Consider the following 20281-nt stretch of genomic DNA (forward strand, 5'->3'; position numbering starts at 1 on the left):
AACAGCTGTGGGCAAGCATTATTTAGCTTTCTTCAAAAATATGAAGACAAATCTATCTATACAGTCACATAACATTATCACATGTTAGTCCTCAAAAACTGTTACAGATTATTTTAATCAAACACTGCAAGTTTCACTGCAATTAACTGTGCCGATAAAATGCAATTACTTCCAAGGGGTGTGGAGCTGCAGTTTAGAGGTATTATGAGTTAGGATTTCCTGTCCCTACAAAGGAGAAGATTTTCAAGACAAATAGGAAGTCATCTACCATCTCAGTCTGGCTGAAAGTCAAGAGACAGTGGACACTGACAGTTTTTTTCCAAGCCTTCCCCTTTCATATTTTTCAGACGCCAAAAGCCATGCAGTGGCTCAGAACACTGGTCAACAATCGTAAGAGATCCAAAGCATTTGCAATGTGAAGGTTTTTTTATTCAGTTGGTAAAGTGCATTAGAAGCAACTTTAATGTACGTAAACATCTTTTCATTTTTGAATTGCTGCATGTACAAGATTATAACTGCTACCAAATTGGCTGCTTATCTATCTGGAAACATATACACATACACATGAGATAGATACAAGAGCTATCACTCTTCACAGTGAGAGTACTGCTAGGAACTACACTGCAAAAGCCAAGTTTGTGTCATTTTCACTGTTTCTACTAATTTTACTCAATTAAATGAAAAATCCATACAACTATGAATAGACAAAATGTGTAACCCAGCACACTAGGGAAAGAACATGCAGATGTGACCCACATTATAAAAACTTACATAGTGCTCATTCAAAATTCATGTAATGGTTAGAAAAGAAAAATTTGGGGGAAAAAAGACAAAATATGGTACAATAATATACTCAGCTAGAAGCAGCATAGGCACAATGAAAATAAGTATTTTCCAGGATTTGTTGAGAAACAAAGGTCACATCCAAGTTCCACTTAAATATTCAAGCACATTAAATCAAACATGTCATTACATGAAGGTTCAACAACTTCTAAAGATGCAATGACATTTATGGATAGGCTCAAGCCTATAAAAACTTAGTTTGTGATATACTTGTAATGTCTATTACCAGCAAGTAAGTGTAACTCTTACAATGTTGTAACCAATTCTATTATTAGGATTATGTTTTTTAGAAAAAGTCTTTCATTAAGGCCATTTCAAACTGTCACTGGCATTAAGAAACCTTACAGGCTAATAGAGAAAGAAAGAGAGAAAGCTGTGTCAAAGCGCTTACCAAACTGACTAAGGACTGAGGACTGAGTAATGGGCGGTTTTAGATCCCAGGATGATGTGGTAGTTGTGGTAGCAGTGGTAGAGCTACCATTGTTTTGTTGAGAGGTAAACTGACCCAATCCTGGAGATTTCAACTGGTCCAAGATCTGGGATCCAGTAGAATTTGCCAGTTTAGAGGATCCGAGTTCTCCAAAGCCAGAACAAAGAACTGCAGACTACCAAAAGACAAAAAAGAAGAGGGGAAGGAGTGGAGTTCAGTATTTAATAAATAATTTGAACATAACCATAGTGTCAATGCCTACAGCTGTTAGTTGGCAGCAACTAAAACCTCTTCAGCCCTAGATTACTAATAAATGAACAATAAAAAATTCAGCTGTTGTAGCATATGGCCAGATCCTCTCTGATTATCACTGACAGAACTTGCACCACAGTGACTACGATAGTGATTTACTTGAATCCATGCATCTCAAAATAGCATATATTTACTAGTAGTTGAACTTATTTTCAGAGAATAAATATAAGTGCCCAACTTCAAGCCCTGATAATTGACTCAGAAATAGGCAGGTTTCCACAAAAAGCAGTCAGATGTGTCCTTGGAAATAACACATCATAGTTTTCTGGCATAGAACTCTTCACCATAAACAAATTATTTCATCCTAAATCAGCATGCAGTAAATGCATCTGCTCTCTACTCAAAAACTAATACAAGTGCTTCATGTATACTTAGCAAAACCAGAAAAAAGTAATCTTTTTTTTCCTGTGTGTCCATGGAAGGAATGGAATTCTTAATTCCACTCCAACATTCGCAATCTGAATTTTACAAATACTGAAACTTCTTATGAAATGACCAGTACTGAAAAAGTTGTTTAACCTGAAATATTTACTCATGAAGAATATTTAAAAGCATAAGATAATTTTACCAGACTTTGAGGAGAATAGGAGTTTACAGCACTGGAGCTGCCAGTTCCTGATGCCATCTGGGTACTGTGCTGAGAATTTGTGAAGACTAGGGCTTGGCCAAAGGTCTGCTGCTGGGGAGCCTCAAACGAGTTGCCTTCTGTCTCTTGGCTAGACGTCACAGGCTTTTGAAGCAGTGTTACCAAATCAATGCTGTAAGAAAAAGCAAAGTTTGGCTGGAATAAACATGATGATTAGGCTGCACTGAAACTGAAGAAAGCACTAGCAATACTAAAGCTGCCATACCGGCAACAGAATTATTACTGATTAACAGTCTTTTCAAATACTGCTTGTCTGCTATACAAAAAGAGGTGGAATAGAGGTTTTTGCCAGGAAGTAAAATTCTGCTAGCTGAAACCTTCCACTACACTTAGAATATAAATTATCTTTGCACTCTTTTCAAACATTATGGAATTTATAACATCATGTATCACATAAATAACCTATATGATTAATATAAGCAAGTAACCAGAGACAAGTCATAAAAGATATATTATGTTTAAGTGGATCCTGCCTGCAAGTCCATTATATGTATTGATAATCCACATTCTCTGTATATCATGCTATCCCTTTAAAAAGAGCAAGGGATCAAAGTCCTACCTCTGTACAGGGTGGGTATGAGGACAGTAAAGAATAGTGTCACACGTGCAGCAATTGAGTGAATATGTGATGACATGGAAGTCACAAGAGCAGCAGAAATAAAAGCTAAGTTTCTCAGACAGTAGGCACATAACCAAAATTACTCTACCCCACATACCTGAGCAGGATGAGAAACATGAATTTTGTTATATTTAGCATGGCTTACTAACACCTACCACATGTTTAGCACAGGTTTATCCAAGGAAAAGCAAAGCATTCAGACAATAAAAGAAATCTACTCCAAAAATTCTGACTTAAGTTTATCTTAAAAATACTGCAGGCTTGGTCTGAAGAGCTGCTTCCGGCACTTTCATTAGCATAAACTTCTTAATGCCCAAACCTTTCTTATGGCAAGTAAAAAAAAAAAAAAAAAAACAAAACAAAACAAAAAAAACCAAAAAAACCCAAAAAAACAAAAAACCCACAACAAACCCAAAAACAACAAAACCACCCCTCAAACAACTAAAAAACACACCAGAATTTGAGTTGATGGACTAAAAATATTTTCTAGCATAATTTGACAGACATCCACTGGAAGAATATTTGCATTAGAACAATGAACATGTGAGCATATCAACCTTAAGAAGGAAAGGAATATAAACTGTAGACCAACTGATACCATGCATCCTCCAGATCACATCCATGTTATAAGGAAAATTTTGCTGCACTCTGAAGTACAGCAGTACAGCTGTATCAAGATGTTTAGGACCATTAGGCCACCTAATTTTCAGATCTCATGCTATCCAACTACCAAAGTTTTCACCACACAACTTTAACTTGCTCTCCTGGGACCCGAGGCTAACGCAGGCAACTGATTCCGTAACATCATTGGCCAGGCATTTCATGAAGACAAAGGCAGGCAAAGGAAGGCAGCAACTGCCATATTTTTGGTTCTCTATCTGAATTCTGTATCATCAGTTAAAGCAAGTAATTGTGACATTTACCAGGAAATTCACCTTCTTGCCAATGCAAGCTTTTCTGTTAACACATTAGTCAAAGCACTACATTCTGAACACTTTCTGGATCTACAGGGACAGGTTTTCCATTTTCTGGACAGCAAAGCCAGAGCTTCCTTTTCCACAGCAGAAAACTTTCCTTCCCAGCTACTTTTGTTCCTGTCTGTAAACAGTCTGTGCAGAAGACAGGGTCTTCTCAGTATTATGCTTGTGGATTTGGTAATTTTGGCTCCACTTCCATAGTCAATAATAGGTAACACAGGAACCCACAAAACCAATGATTTGCAAGCAAGGCTTTCGCAACTTTTAAATTAGCTTGACCAATCTCTGACCAGGGCTGCCCGGTCTTTTATTCAACATTTTATATGCACAAGCTAACATTGCTTCACCAAGCAGAAGGTTTTTAAGGTATAGGGAAAAGGTGGAAGAAGAGCTTACCTTTGCCCAGGAGTCACATGATTCTCAGCTGGAACAGAGGAAGCAGTGAAGACTTTTGTTTCAGAAAGCTGAAAAAGAGAGAGGGAAGGGGAAAGGTATTTTAATCATACACATGCTCACACTTCACTCCTGCGACATCTGCAGAAATTCCATCTTGGTCGTGCACTTTCAAGATAAAAGTGAAGTCAAACTACCATTATAACCAGTTACGCTGCTTAAAAAGACAAAAAACACGTGGTTAAACTTCAGCAAAGTCTTCTCCACAGAATCAAGTACCAATTTCATTAAAGTGTTAGGAAATGTGATCTACTGAATACATACAACGGTATACCAATGTAACTATATCAGTTTGAGCAATAGGTTAACTGAAAAATATACCAGCAGAAAGTAATTAATGTCACAGCTGGTATATCATCAGTGTAAAGATACCTTGCACAGACATAATTTAGGACTCCATCAAGCAGCTCTGATAAATCTTGTTGCAGAAGTATAACACATTGCACCGTTCCCACTCATTTCATGTCTCCATGTGTTTTATATTTCATCTCACATCACCAGCAGAGGCAGGTTTGCACTCAGGTAGGTACAGTGAACTAGCATTCAGAGTTCTTTCTTGGCATTTCTGCTAGGGGCGGCAAAAACATCTTAAACCGATTGCTCTGCGAGCATGAGTTGGAGAACAATAATAAAGGTAGAACCATGTAATTGGTTATGCTAGTATAGCCAGTCAGACCACCCACAGCAGAAAACTGTACTGCTTTCACCATGCTGTTACAATAAGGATAGATACTTGCACAGGTAGCTGGGGAGGGGGAGCTTGTTGGTCGGGGTTTTGGGGGTGATTTTGGTTTGTAGGGGGGTTGTTTGTTTGCCATTTGGTTTTTTTTAATAACTTTTCTGTTTTAAAAAACAGTAGTTAAACAGCTACAACTTCCTAGGGCTAATTCATTACTATTGACAGGAATATTTGCAAACCAGGATAGGTCATAAGCCAGTACAGGTTAGCTTTAACAAGATAAAGATATGCACGTATAATGGTTATATTTTAAATTAAATTTGCACAAAATCACCCTTAACTACTTTGGTGTAGCTTTGTATTTAGACTAAAGAATAACTGCTCTGTTCAAACACTCATGAAGAATCCCTTTAGAATGTGACATTTGAACACAGCTCTTCCAGGAAATTATGCATTTTTAATTGCATACATTGCTAGCAGCCCAGTTTAAAGGACATCACGGACATGAGCCAATTTCATCTGCCATCCCATAGGCAGGTCTACTGAAAGCACATATATCCCTGAACATGGTCATCTGACTGGGATTCTCCCATGAAACACTGTTGATTTAAGCAGGATGCAGAAGGGCTGACTGGGAGCAATCACTTACCACTCAGGGGCAAAGTTCAAATGTTTCATGTACTCTCCTAGCACCTGCTTATGTGCAACACACTGTGTCATGAAAAAATGAGTACCATCACAGTTCCTCCCTCCATTTCCTTCCCTTCCCTGGCTGCCAACTACAACATACTTTAATCCCATCTTTCTGGAACACAGCTCTGTCCTGTGCATAATGCTGTCAACGTGCAACTCTACGTACTGATCAAAATGAAGAAAGAAGATTCAGCTCAAGCATATTCCCAATTAAAAAGGCTGTTTCTCTATTGTTCAGCCCTTTCCCCACTGTACATGTTATTTTAGAACAAGGTGTACTGTACTTTTTGTAGTGTTACAAGACTCCTGCATTATATGGCACAAGGAGGCCAGCTAATGGCACGAGCAGCCACCTATGGTCTGCAATCACTTGGTTAAATATTAAATTCTTTGTAATGTCAACAGTTTCTGATGCTCACATAACCCAGGATAAGACTAACTGTAGCCAAAACACTGATGAATCCTGAAAACTAAGCAAATCGAGAAGCCTGAGGATGTCTGTGACAAGGCAAAAAGCAAGCTTGGCGTATGAGAAAGGAAACGTTCTCTTCAAGTGAACCAGCATACAAAAGAAAAGTCTCCAGCTACCAGCTCGGCTACATTGAATTTTACACTACACCCTGTGGCAAACTCACTGCCACAAGCTCTAATCAAGCACCAAATTCAGAAGTCTGCTGGGATTACGGCATTTGTCAAAACACACACTTCGTGCAGCTGCAGCTAAAAAGTTTTATTATACAGATGTATTAAGTATTTCTTAGAAGTAGTAGTATTATTGGTTCCTAACAAAGTTATTTACGCTCACCATACCCTACACTTGCCAATCTTTCACTGAGGCTCTGGCATTTTCCCAGAACTGAATGAACGGTCATGAACCATTTGCAAATGTCAGCTTCACAAGGGTATTTCCTCCATCTGCAGTGAAATGCCTGTGCCTTTCAGCTCCTGTTCCTATGATAAAAATCATTCTCCAATCACCAAAGAGACAATATGTTTAACAACTAGCTATCAGTTCCTATGGCCCGTTGATAGGTGAGGAGAACAGGAAAATATACACCAGCATCCTCATGAAAACTCAGCATCAACAAATCAGAAATAACAAAACCTTATTACTGTTTTGATATGATGTACTGAAGTTGTAGAAAATAAAACAAGTCCTCATGCTCTTCCTGGTAAAGGAAACACTCTCATTAACATACACGTTTTTTCTTTTCTTTTTTTTTTTTTTAAATGTTGCTGTTGTTTCAAATAAAAACTAAGACTACCAATATTGTACAGATGTTTGCCTTTATCCACTTTCCAGCAATTTGTACATATTCTATTTCTCCCTTTCTGATAGTTTCTCTAGTTATCCTTTATTTTCTTTAGCCAGGAGAACATCATCACGATTTTAACAGGAAAACCCAAAGCCATCTACAGTACCTCAACATTTGTCTGGTCCTTCATTGTCCACGCCCTGAATATTCCTTTAACAAAATACAAGCTCCTACTTTCACTGCAACTAGTTTCCACTCTATTTAAGAGCATGCTGACAACCTACTATGCTTGCTTAATACTCACTACTAAAGATAAACACCAGCCAGGACTATTAGATCACAATAATCCTTCTCAGGTCAAACAACATTAAATTTCACTCACCTGCTCCTAACTTGTATCTGACTAGAGAACACCACATTTAAACAAAACATTCTTCAGAAAAACACCTGGTCTTTATCTGCAGACAGCAAATACATCAGTTTCCTTGGTTGTTTTAATCATTAGTCATGCTGCTAGAATTGTTTATTATACATTTAAGTGCACGGCTCCATTTTCCAGCCACAGGTTCATATTATGCCTTTGTCTGCCAGACTAAAACCAGAGCCCATTATATGCTAATAAAGTAACCTTTTCAGATTCAGTAAACTAAAAATCTCACTCTCAAAGACCTCTTCTATCAGTAAATACTTTTCAGCTATTTTCCACAATTTTTGTTTTGTAAAAGCAATGAATAATTGGATGCAGTACTTCAGAATCAAGTTCAGGAGAGTCCACATACAGAAATATAAATCAAGAATGATTAAGAGACAGGGAAGAGTGTCTGCAGGCAAAAAGACTACAATAGCTTTTTTTGCCACAGCATCAGCCCTTTAGGAGATCATAGTGAGCTGCTCTTTTTGCATCGTCCACTACAATCCTGAAAATTTTTCAGGTGCTGCTTTCCAGAAAACAGCCCCTTGTTCTGGAGGTGTGCCTTTATTCCTATAAAACAAATGGGCACTTGGCTGTATTAATGCATTTTTCATTTGAACAGGTCAAGTCTAGCAGAGGTCCAGATTTCTCTGCATGACTGGCTTACTTTTAATTGCCATTCCAATAATTTTTGGATTTCCTACACATTTTATTCAGCAGTGATATCATTTTTACTACCAAATAATTGATAAAGACGCTAGATGGCATCTCGCCTGGGATTGGATTCCTTTATAGTCCTCCTAGAAATGCCCATGTTCAATAAGGGTCCTCCTGCAAAAGATTTATTTGCCAAAACTCGTAAGGCAGATTTTAATCCACTTAATGTGTTTTGTGAGAGCATGTAATTATTTTTAGAAAAGATGTAGATCAAATCTCTTACAAGGACGTAGTCTATCTTCACAGTTAACTTGTAATTTACTTTATTTGAAGTGGACCCTTTTTCCATAAAACTACACCGAATGGCACAAGCCGTATTCTTAAGCTTCTCTTTTTTAAAATCAGATTAATCAATTTTTCCTTTATTTTGTTCCCAGGCATGTTTTGGGCTAACATGTCTGCAGCTCGCCATTTCATTCACTCTTTCTGAACATCAGTACATGAACTCCTAGACTGCAGGGATTTTTCCAGGACTCTAAAATTAATAAAAATTAACAACAGGCTAAAGATTTCATCTGCTGCTCTTTCAAGATTCATGTGCAAACTACTCAGGTTTAATAATGAATTTAAAAAAATTCTATCCCTAGTCAACATTGCTCAACATGCCTCTCATACCGCAAATGCTGTATTGTATCAAACAGAAGTGAGAAACAAGGCCAGAAATTTTCACTATCCTTAGCCCTTAGTCTACCTCTAGCATACACTGCAGAAAGAGAGTACAGGTTTAAAAAAGATGCCAGCTTTTGATTGCAGTAATTGATACAGAAAACCTAGGAATTTTAGAGTTTCTTTTAATCTTCTTGAAAGACACAGCCCTCTCACTAGGTACAGACAGCGTTTTCATATCTGTTATACGAAACATTCATGCATATCTAGGGATAACACTGACATGCCACCCTAGAGGGGGCAGCAAAAGGGATGACTTCCAAGACAATCTCTTACTCTTCTGAAAATAAACTTGAAATAATGGATACTCCTAGAAAAGATTAAAAACTTCTTAAAAGCTAAGTTTTCCTTTCCATCTTTCTTGCTACCTCGTTTGTTTTCTGAACTGCTTAAGCTTTAATACAATAACTGAAAACTTAAAATCACAAATGCGATTTTCACATGATGATCACTAATGCCGAATATTTTGCAGACATGAAACTATCTCTTGCCTAACAACGAACGAGAATGAAAATTGTTGTAGTACTTTAGACAGCACATCATGATGAAACAACAGGAATGAAGCAATTAAGTGCTAACTTCCAGCATACTACTAGCTGCTTTTTTTACTATTATGAACATGAAGTGGCCAAGTGGAACAATTATGCAGATTTCAAACAAAAAGCATCAAACAAGGAGTCTAAAGTTGATAGTAAGCTTCAGCACTTAATTACTTAAAAGTCTTGTGATAATATGGCTTCAAATTCCTACACAATAGTAGGGGGATGATGCAGTTAACACCCATCAGCATCAATCAGTGAAGAACTATAATTCACAAATACTTGATCTGGGATAAAACTTAAAATTTTATTATCTATGTATTGTCCACCCAGCAAAATAAATTAATATTTCTTGATTCAATTTTATTTTCAAAGTAAAATTATCTAAATACATATTTTTTAAACAGGAATTACAGCAAGAAACATACTAAGAAATATCATTGCATGCATACAGCAAAGTATTACTTCAAACATTTAGTTTTTTGAAGACAACACAGAAACTGTGAAAAGGGTAAATAACCAATCAGTCTATCCAACAAGGTACACTTACATCTTCATTCCAGTCTTCTGCTGTCCATTCTTCTATTGAGTTTTTCCATGCTCCTATTGTAATTTGGGGAAGGAAAGAAAACAGTTACAAGCTAAAAGCACAATGTCGTATTTCAACCCTTCTGCAATCCTGTTTTCATTATTAGTGGAACTCAAAGCGAGGAGATGGTGTTTGGAAACATGGGAAGCTCTGGAAAATTGGTTTGCAGATTTAGGATTTTGGGAGTTCCCCCTCCCCTCTGTTAATTTTTGATTTCAGGAACTTCTTAGCCACTACGGTACCAGACGTAATTTGCACAAATGCACGTCTGCAACCAGTGACTAATTCCAAACATTGGAAGAACTTCCTATGTCCCCAATGACAGTGAGAGGTTACTCAACCCTCCCACAAGATCTCCCAGGTTCATGCACAAATTCATACAGAACCCGAACAAAACACAACCACAAAACATGCTCCAACACCCATAATACTACTTTCAACATATTCAAATTCCAGACCCAACCTATGCCTCTGGAGGCTCCTTTCCAACCCGTTAACTCTCTCCTCAGGGAAGAACAACCCCAATCCCTTCCCCTGACATAGCAATTTTATTTTAAAACATATATAATGGCAGCAGAAGAGTCAATAAGTGTCCACCATAGCTGCAAAACATTTATTCCCATAACTTGTGGCAGAGTTTATTTGGCGAACGTTAGACCACAGCACGCAGTCCCCAGCATGTGGCAAGGGGAAAACTACAGGAAATGATCCTTCAGATGCAAAAACCTGATCCCTTCCATAGGAAACAGCAGGCACAGACATGCAAAAGCAATAAATGGACTGAAGGCCTTGCCACCAGCGTAAGCATAGGGAAGATTATCCCAGCAACAACCAGAGCCTTCACTGAAACTACATAACCACGAGCAAAGAAAACACCAGCAGTAAAGTTCCTGTTACCACCACCTTTGATCAAGTATAAAAGCAAAAGAACTACTGCTTTAATCATCTCCTTTTACTTAACCAGGAACCCTCTGAGACACATCCATCCAGAAACAAGCCCCCTGAAGACAGCATCAAATCCAGTTCATACTAATGCCACCACTACATTAGTGCATACTTTCATACACCTTTACAAAGCAGCATCCTGGGCAGAGGAGGGTCGAATGGCCCTAATCCAGTGAGGCGAACAGGCCTACCACGAAGATATACACACGGTGTGGAGAAGAGAGAGGGTTTATACCTTGGAATCCAAAATTATTTGGCAGGTCTCGAGCAAGGTAACATCCACTCTGTGTTGGCTCTGTGGAGCAATATAGAGTTGCCTGAAACATCTTGTGCTCACATGTTATGAAACAGCCCCTAACCAGGAGGTTTCTACATGCTGCAAAATATGGAGGCACTTGAAAAATAACTAATAATCATATCCAAGCACAGCAAAATTACTACAATGCCTCAAATTTCTAGACTAATCCACACATTTCCACAGAAATTTTGGAAAGGAGGAAAAGTCCAATGAGCAGCAGTTTTTAGAGAAACAGTTGATTTTCTTTCCCCTCTCCTGACCAGCACAGGATCCCTTCCTCTGATATTTCTTCTTTAAAGAAATACATCCTGGTATTTGCCCTGCTTATATTTATCTCCCATCAGTCAGAGCAAGGCCTGCCTCTGTAGAAGACAAACCTCATGCTGGTGCCAGAACTCTACCAACGGAGCTCAGATTCTGCTAAAACAAACACAAAAAGAGCTCAGACAAGTCAAGCCCAACTCTTGAGCATCTGCCACCACCTTTGGGAGACCGAGCCTGTTTGGAATAATACTTGAGACGTTTTCCTGACATTTAATTTAAACATTTATCTGGTGCTCCTACTTACGAACGTGGTTTTGTGCATTTACTCTTTTTAAATATTGAACACAACCCTTCACCCTTTTATTAGTTTACCCAAGCTGCTAAGTTTATTATTGTTGCTTATTAACACTCTACCTTCCCAACTGAATGCTTCCAGCCTCAGTTATTACACTGCTCTTCTCTACATTAAATGCAGTTTGCTAACGCCTTCCTCCTATTGATGGGATTCTAAGTCCGACCTTGCCACAAGCGTATCAATTTCCTTTTAGTGCAAAATCCACCTTGGCATTATTGCAACTCCATATATCCTCTTCCCAACCTTTACCCCCATGCCTTGGCAAAGCATCACAATTTAAGAGTTCTCTGTTTTCCACTGTAATTATGCTTTGTGTTTTCAAGGATCCTTGTCACAGCAGCTTCAACCTAGATGACTATCTCTGACTCTTTCCAGTTTCCCTTTGTAACAAGTTTAGTTTTAGAAAGTTATAAAGCCAATAAAATGCATACTGTATGTTTCTGGTAAGTCTTCAGCTATTTTCCTCCAATTCCTCACTTCCTGTCACACTGTTTGATTTTTGTTCCTCTTTTGAATAATCGGCAATAAATATTAGCCCCAAAACAATTCTATTTTTGGTTCTATTCTATTCTGTTCTAATAATTCTATCCCAAACTTATGTACTGATCCTTTTCTTCCGGATTACAGTCACATTCTAGAATGACCCAAATGTCCTTAAAATGTTCCTTCTGACTTTTACAGCAGTCCTAAACAAACACCAACTTCATTGTAACTTCCAAGCTACACAATTCCCTTCTTCTGCCTTGACAGTTACACTCTAATTTATTTTTTCTTTCTCATCATTCTTCAGTTTCAGAGTCATTTAAGGCTGCTCATAACCAAGATAACTAAGGAAGTCTTTCTGTGAAATTTATGAAACTATCAAAGTAGAGGTATCAGTAAATTACCAGAATACAGTACCATTTTTATAGCTTACTTGGAGAAGTGACCACCTCCAACATAATTTATTTATAAGGACTGCTGTGATTTGTTGTTCAGGATCTCCCACTGACTTGTACATACAAAAATGTAACAGACTAAACACTTAGCATGCCTGTAAGAAAATATCGATCACGCTGTTCAAATTCACTCCCTTTTGGATGAAGATTGGCCATTTTGCTTCCTCCCACCTGTCCCTTCTCTTTGCCTTTCAGTTGTACATTACTTCTATAAAAATTAGGATGCAGGAAAACCAATGCTGAATTATTTGGAATACCATTACACTTAAATGTTATGAACCATTAATGATTCGCCTTTTACTCTCTTTTTATTTCAACCAACACCACTAAATTTTACAGAACCACCTAGCTTTTCTATAGGATTACACAATGGTGCACCTAGAAACACCTTTCATCCAGGCTACTGTGATTCTCTGGCATCTGCCACAATTCACGAAAAGAGATTTTAGAGTGCTTTCGAAACATGTATGGGGGCAACTACATTTTGGAAACAAATAGTGTATTTTGTTTTAATTGAAAATGTTGATATTGATCCTCTCCCAGCACTGGCTTAAAGAGGAAATACTTAGTAAATACTCATAACTCCACAGAGAGTTTCTATTTGCATGATGTCTTCAGAAAACATTTTAATATGCAAAACTGGTTTTGCTTCTCCAGGTAGTTGCCCAGTTATCTCCTTTTTAATATAACTGCAGATGAAAGAGACTAATTTTCCAAGTAGTTAGTACGAGCTAATTTTTTCTTTATTTTTAGATGAAAGAAGAAATGGGACTGGGTAATGAGGAATAGAGAGAAGGATTTCCATCCTGCCCTTCCTCTCTGTATACTCTTACCTGACATCCTTCACTAGCCCATTGCTGGCTTTATGGGTTTCCATACATATACATCCCCCTCATTCACATCTTTAGTAACTCCACATTGGTAACTTATTTATTACTGGGACTGTTGATTTGTAACTAATATAATGGCACTGTAAATTAAGGAAAAAAAAAACAACTGAAGGCTAATATTTGTGATTAGCAAGCCAAATCAACAGCTCAACTTTGTACAACGTGCTTCCAGCCCCACACCTTGTCTGCCACTGCTTCCATCTTCCTTCCCAGCACTCTCTCTTCTGCTTTAAAACTACTACCCCAGCCGCAGCGTCCTCTAATAACCCCCAAGATGCTTTCCACCACAAGGTTGAAAGTGCTTCCCATTTGTACAAAACTAAATGATTCAATTTTAAAGCCCACTCTTTTTAAAGAGATCTCTTCTTTTAGGCTCGGGGACTGATTTCAGACATTCCTACGGCTTATCTAAAGAAGAAACACTGTACAATAAAACACTCTTCCTATAGTCACATATAGAGAGACATTTTTGTTTTGTCAGTTATGGTGCCTTTTCTATTTGCACTGAAAGTAAATTAAGATTAACAGCAAAAAGGTACTTAGCACCCAAAAAGAACATTCACACTTAATTAGTTTACTTTCAATTTCCACCAACCAAATGATTTTGCAGGAACTCCCCACACTGACAATCACTCATTCATACCCCTAAGAACCATTATGCTGACAAGGTCAGGGAAAATTCCCAAATGCCCCCTCTCACCACCTTCTCCATACCATGCTCCCCAACTTTCCATACATGCCTTAAGTTGTGTTACTGAAGTTCAGTGCAGCTCCCGGTGACATGTGCACAGCCCAAGAGCAAAAACACACTTGCCATCCAAAAAGAAGTTCCACACATCAACTAGTACACTTTGAACTTCCACCACTCTGTTTGCTCAGCAGCAAACCCCTCATGTAGACACATTCATACTCTCATGAGGATGTGTTTAGCCACAGCAAGCTACTCTTATTCCCAGGCAGAATTCTTCCATTATTGAAGACTGAGAAGATGCCTGCAAGAAGGAACAGAAGTTGCCATAGGGGCAGCACATAAAGGCTACCCAGAGTTAGCAGGGCGGGTCACAAAACATTCAAGCTCACTTGGGAAGTGGAGCACAAGTCAAAGTCGTTTGTAAGCCACAGCCCTCCAGTTGTATTCATTAATAACTAACCAGTGAATTTTCTACCTCTGGTCCAGTCTCCTCATGCCTTTCTTGTATGTCTTCTTTCTTTAGTTAGTTAACCTTATTGCTTCTGCAGTCCTTGTGACAACACACCCTGCTCACTGCTACCATATAGCAAACAACAGTATCAGTAGTCCTAGGGGAATTTTCAAGTCATTAGGTGTCCTTCTAACTCATTATCGGATAAACTTATATTAAAAACTAACATGAGTGAAAGTAAATGTGCATTTCTGTTTGCGCTACAGCACCAAGTCATTTCAAAAGTAATTCCTTGGAAAGATGCCGTATGTGGCAAAAGAGCTCCCTTTCAACAACCGTTAATATACTCAGTGCCACTCTCCCACACTGGACTAGAAGGCACTCAAGAGTGACAAGACAGCTGCCTAATAAGCCCTCCTAAACTCTAAGCCTGTTATTGTCTTCTCTGGTTAAGTGGAAAATGGCTTGTGTGAAGTTTAGGAAGCTGCATCTCAACAGGCTCACAGCAGAGCTCAACAGAGCCCTGGCCTCCAGCATCAGTCTTTTCCTTCCACACTTGACACAGGGGTTGATGAAAAATCAACTGAGTAGGCTTCAGCAATGAAGAGATCAGAACAGTTACCCTTGCTGAGGTTAAAAAAAAAAAATATCTCTCCTGTCACTGGGTGGTTCCCAAATGTGGACAATAACGTACATGAATCTCTCCATCCTGACACAAGGTTTCCTTTGTCTTCATCTCCTGTCACAGAATATGGGAAGCAGCAAGGTATCCTGTTTTCCCAATTACAGACAAGCAGGTCACATTCTTCATTTCTGAATCACCATGAGACCACTGTTAAGTGGTTCCTTCCACAGTATGCCTGTCTCTTGCCTACAGCTGGGAGGGCGGTACTTCACACTTGAAACTTCATACAGAAACACACATCTGCCTCTGTCTTCAGATAGGCATACTGTTCTTTTGGCTTCCATTCCAGTGCCTACTTGTGCTTTAGTTAATAATTCTTCTCTTCAAAGGTGGCAGATCTCGGAACTCTCCTCCATCCCAGAGACTCACATCCTCACATTCCTGCATTGTACAGGTGGGGCTTCCAAAGCCATCCCAGTGTCACTGAGTGAATTCATATTTGTAAACAATTTTTCTTTTCTTTTTCTTCTTCTACTTAGATATTCACACCCTATTGCCCAATGCCTGTGGACCAATCACTTTTAGTAGGACTTACACTCCTTAACTACATTAGGTGAACTCTTAAGCAGTACTTAAGATATCTGAACAGTTCTTCACATACAAGGTTCTTCCAATAACTCTTCAAATCCCTTTGTCTCTCAAGGGATTGTTAGTACTAAACCAAAAAAATTGCAGATTGCCTTCCCTTCATTCTAACCAGAGAGTCACTCAGGCTATAGCATGTGCTCTGCACATTAGCAGCAGTTAAGCTATAAAAATGAACTAATATCTGTGTCATGTGAGATGTATTCACATTTTCAGAAGTTAACACTAACAGAATGGTTATTTTAACTACAATTTGCTACAGGTCTTCATTCCAATCCTTCCACTTCTTGAAGCATCTTACCAGTTCCATCATCTGCATCATTCTGACCAGTCTCCCAAATCTCTGATTTTGTCCCAAAGCCATCAGTGGCAGAAGACTCCGTATAGTCTGCAGGGTTAAATGTCCTAGAGTTTTAAAAGTTAAGAAATGGAAGAGAACACATGGGTCATTCAACGAACACAAGCGTCATAATTTTTAGCTGAAGTTGTATTAGATTTAACATCTCGATTTCCACATAATTTATCGTGATAGTTTTGGTTTCAAAAGAAATTTTTCCTCTATGAGCAGACACAGATAAAAAAGGGAGAAGAGAGAAAAGAAGTAAGAGGAGAAAAAAAGTGAGTAGATTGGAAAAAAAAAAAGTACTGTAGCGAAACTAAACCAAAACAACAATTCCTGAAAAAGCAGTTAGCAGCATACCTACTCCTCCCAGTCTTATAAAGCATTAGTTTATATGCACAATGATAAGCCCCTCTCAGCTGATTGTTTCTCAGCATGTGGCTGACTGATGAGAAACCAGTATCATATCCTTTCAGAGCACCAGACCTGTGCAGGACAGGAGTTGCAACATCAGTAAGATTATTTCAGAATGCACTCCTGACACCAGTGCCAAAACACACAGATGCAGCTAAAAGGTGAAAAAATATTACAGAATAAAAACCTCTTTTCAGTTTATCATCTAAAAGTATGAACAAGAAGGATTATTAGAGAAGTAGAATGAGCCTTCCGTTCATCATGACATCACCAATATTAAATGAAATGTCATTAAAGGCAAACACTGAGTGAAAGTAGTGGAGGCTACACCTCTATGAAGCAAGTTATTCCAACTGAGAACAAACTTTAAAGCTGCTGAGTAACTTCTTTTGATACTGTTTTAGGGTCCACATACGTCCAAACAGCTAAAGCATGAAACCTCAAAATCAAGAGAAAGTTTATAATTGCTAGACTTTCTGGTTTTATGTAGAACTTTCACATTCTACATTACACTGAAACAAATCTATTTCTAAGTTGACCTAGGACTATATGCACCACACAAAACATTCAGCCTCCAAGGCACTATGTGGCTGCCACTGATAGGTACAAACAGGTTCTCCAAGTCTGCGATATTAACATTGAGTGAACATACAATGGGTTTGTATAGGTGTGCCTACTTAGAAATACTGGCTTAAGACAAAAATAATCCATTAATCATCTAACAGATTTGTGAATTTTTCCATCCACATTGGTTTATCAAACATACAGCAGTATTAATGCATACAGTGGCAATATTGTTAATGAATATTGCCACTGAGTTTGATCCTTGCCAAAATCTGTGCTCTGCATGTTTCTTACCCCATGCCTTGGGCTGAAAACCTCCCCGCTCCTCTCCCTCTGCCACGTCCAAACCCTAGGAGAGAAAACACCATTTAACAGCAACAGCAGAGGAGCCGCCAATCACTAATCTGTCACATTAGAAAATACTACGGTTGAAGAAGAAAACTACTGCAGTTAAATTTAAATATCATCTACTTCCCAAATTTCTTTACAGAAGAATTTGTTTCCCTAACACACGCAAGTAAGCCACAGTTCATCTATGACTATGTGTTTCAGTAGGACTTGCAATTCTTTGCTATCTTTTCTGTATCTATTGAAGTAGCTCCAAATGCCAAGACAAGGACTTACCTAAAGACTCACTCCAGATGAGGCTGCTATTGCCAAATCATTACACATTATTCAAAATGTTGTCTCTACTTTCTCACTTTTGCCTAAAGATGCCCTAGAATCCCAGCTTCCCTGTGTACCCTGATCGCTCAAGAAATTCCCTGTCACTCCCTGTCTGTGAGGAGAAAGTTTAAATACTCCATTTGTTTCCTTCTCTGACTCAGCCCACCTGTCCACCCGTACCCTCCCGTGCTTTCACCAACACATTCCTTCTATTTCCCCCTTAGTCATAGTTACTGCCATGAAAATCACGCAATTCAAGTTACTCAAATAACTTCCTTGTTATCACCCACAGGAATATTTATTTCTATGTTAACAAGAACAAATATTTATTGCCTCCAATTTTGGTTACCAGCCTCAGTTTACAAGTTTCTTGATACAGTGAACAGCTTTATTTTTGCATGTTGCATAGTACCAACAAAGCATGAAAATGTTTGTGTTACTTAACCATCCATAAAGCACATGTCTATGTGAACTGTTAGAAACTATTTCTTAGATGCGGCATATTTCTACATAGATTGCCCCCCCCCCCCTTTATTAGGACCTCAGTATCTGAGGCTTCTCCAATTTGTTGGGGTTTTTATTGAGTAAGACTATGAATATTATTTTGTATTACAAGAACAGGAGGAGGTCAAGTGCTACAGACTGAGAACATAGTGATGTTTATTTTAATGACAAGATTATGTGGTAATTGTAAGTCACCATGCAACTACAAGTTTACCAGAGCACAGAAGTTATAATCCTAAATCACCAATACACTGGTTGTCCAAACATCAGAATTACCCATGATAGGCTTTGTGTTTGGATCAAAATTACCCCTTATTTTCAGGGGACCACCTAAACTGACTAAGAGCAGTAGCTCCAGCACATGGTAAAACCAGTTTAGGAAGTTCCTATTTTAATGACTTTCCTTTCCTTCCCCTCATCACTCATTCTTCCCCTTGCCCTAGTTCACTGTCCAAGTGTTAAAAAAACATTTCTGGACCCCTAAAATGTCTACTACCTACATTTTCAAAGATTTCTTAGAACCATCAAAATAGCAGGAAAGCTTTACCCACATTTTGATGAAAGAGTTTACCCATATCTCATACAAGATGACAACCACTAGCTACAGAGGAACCACAGAAACCTGAAGAGAAAGGTCCCACCAAAAAACACACAGTATTTTGGTGGGACAAGAACACAGAAGAACTGAAGTCTGACAGTAGGCCAGGCCTGCTATCTCTACATTTTCCCCTCTTTCCTCTTTTTTCACAATCAGTTGGAGAGAAGACATAGGTTAGGAAAGAGGTAACAACAGCTGCAACCCGGCAATCACCATCCCAGCCCACATGTGAAGCTGTGCTCTTTGCTCTGCCATAAAAAACAGTGCGCCAGACACCACTGTACCCAACTTGGCCTTTGAGCCTCCTTGCTCAGCCTACCTATTCTACTGCTATTCTCTCCTTCGCCTACCTAAAATCTCCAGCCTGGGAAGCTGATCCATGAGGTCGCAGCTCTCAGATGCACAGAAGTCAATGCATTCCAGATTATCTTTCTGCCCCAGTAAACTGGTTTTTTTAAGAGTAGAACCAGCTAAACAAGTTTACTTGGGGACACTGTAGGGGCCATCTATGCAATAAATTTTCTTCTTACAGCTATCAATGCAGTATTAAACAGCATTTAATATCTTATACAAGATAGTATTAATTATACAATTAAACACCATTTACTAATGATGCACAGAAGAGAGATCAACAGTTTTTTGACAAGCTCAGCTACAACACCGATGGGGACCTGTGAATCACAGAAACAGCCAAGCACAAATATTTTTGAGTGAGGAGGACATTAGGTACAGAGAGATTAGCTGGAATAGCTAGCATGAAAGTACAAATAGATTTTAGAAGAAGAGGTAAGTCTCCCCAGCCTCCCAAGTGCAAAAGCCTGGAAGAATACCCTTAGCATATTAAACAGAACATGAAGTTTTAGCAAGTAAGGTATATGTAAGATGCCATACCAGCACAGGCACAATAAACTACCGGCTAAAAACAGCAATAAGAACCTCTAACAATTTTAGAGATTACTAGAAAGAAATAATGTTGTTCCTGAAGTTCCATGCACAGTCTTAAAACTACTAGCCAGCAAGGGGTTTTTTTATACCAGATCACTTTGAAAGTTAATCCTGAACTTGAATTTCAAGTGGATTCCCTTAACTTCATAAAGCTGTGTCTATGCTGTCAAAGCTGAAATCAAACTAAGTTTAATTAACAAATGCAACAAAAAGCATTCTAATGAAGACAAAAAGGAAGTACCAAACCAGTGGTGTTACAGAAAGCACTAAATTCAAAGCTAGAAAAGACACTTATGAAGAACTAATTCAAAATATGG

The 20281-nt window shown here is 38.5% G+C and overlaps 2 protein-coding genes across 14 annotated transcripts in view; one reads left to right on the top strand and one right to left on the bottom strand.

Annotated features, from left to right (window-relative positions):
• The window catches only part of UBE2R2 (ubiquitin conjugating enzyme E2 R2), a 262560-nt gene that overhangs the window by 230558 nt on the left and 11721 nt on the right, over window positions 1-20281 (top strand). The gene's annotated exons all lie outside the window — the stretch shown is intronic.
• Window positions 1-20281, bottom strand: part of UBAP2 (ubiquitin associated protein 2) — a 236801-nt gene that overhangs the window by 172244 nt on the left and 44276 nt on the right. For 12 of the 13 annotated variants that reach the window (XM_075526563.1, XM_075526570.1, XM_075526562.1 and 9 more), the window contains 6 exons: window positions 17546-17600; window positions 16235-16338; window positions 9793-9845; window positions 4224-4291; window positions 2154-2343; window positions 1235-1448 (listed from right to left, as the gene is read on the bottom strand). In XM_075526563.1, coding sequence (XP_075382678.1) covers window positions 1235-1448; window positions 2154-2343; window positions 4224-4291; window positions 9793-9845; window positions 16235-16338; window positions 17546-17600 — 684 coding nt within the window. The remainder of the gene's footprint in view (window positions 1-1234; window positions 1449-2153; window positions 2344-4223; window positions 4292-9792; window positions 9846-16234; window positions 16339-17545; window positions 17601-20281) is intronic. The other variant, XM_075526572.1, reaches the window with a different exon arrangement.

This window comes from Mycteria americana, chromosome Z (genome assembly GCF_035582795.1).
Source record: "Mycteria americana isolate JAX WOST 10 ecotype Jacksonville Zoo and Gardens chromosome Z, USCA_MyAme_1.0, whole genome shotgun sequence".
In the NCBI taxonomy this organism is placed as follows: Eukaryota; Metazoa; Chordata; class Aves; order Ciconiiformes; family Ciconiidae; genus Mycteria; species Mycteria americana.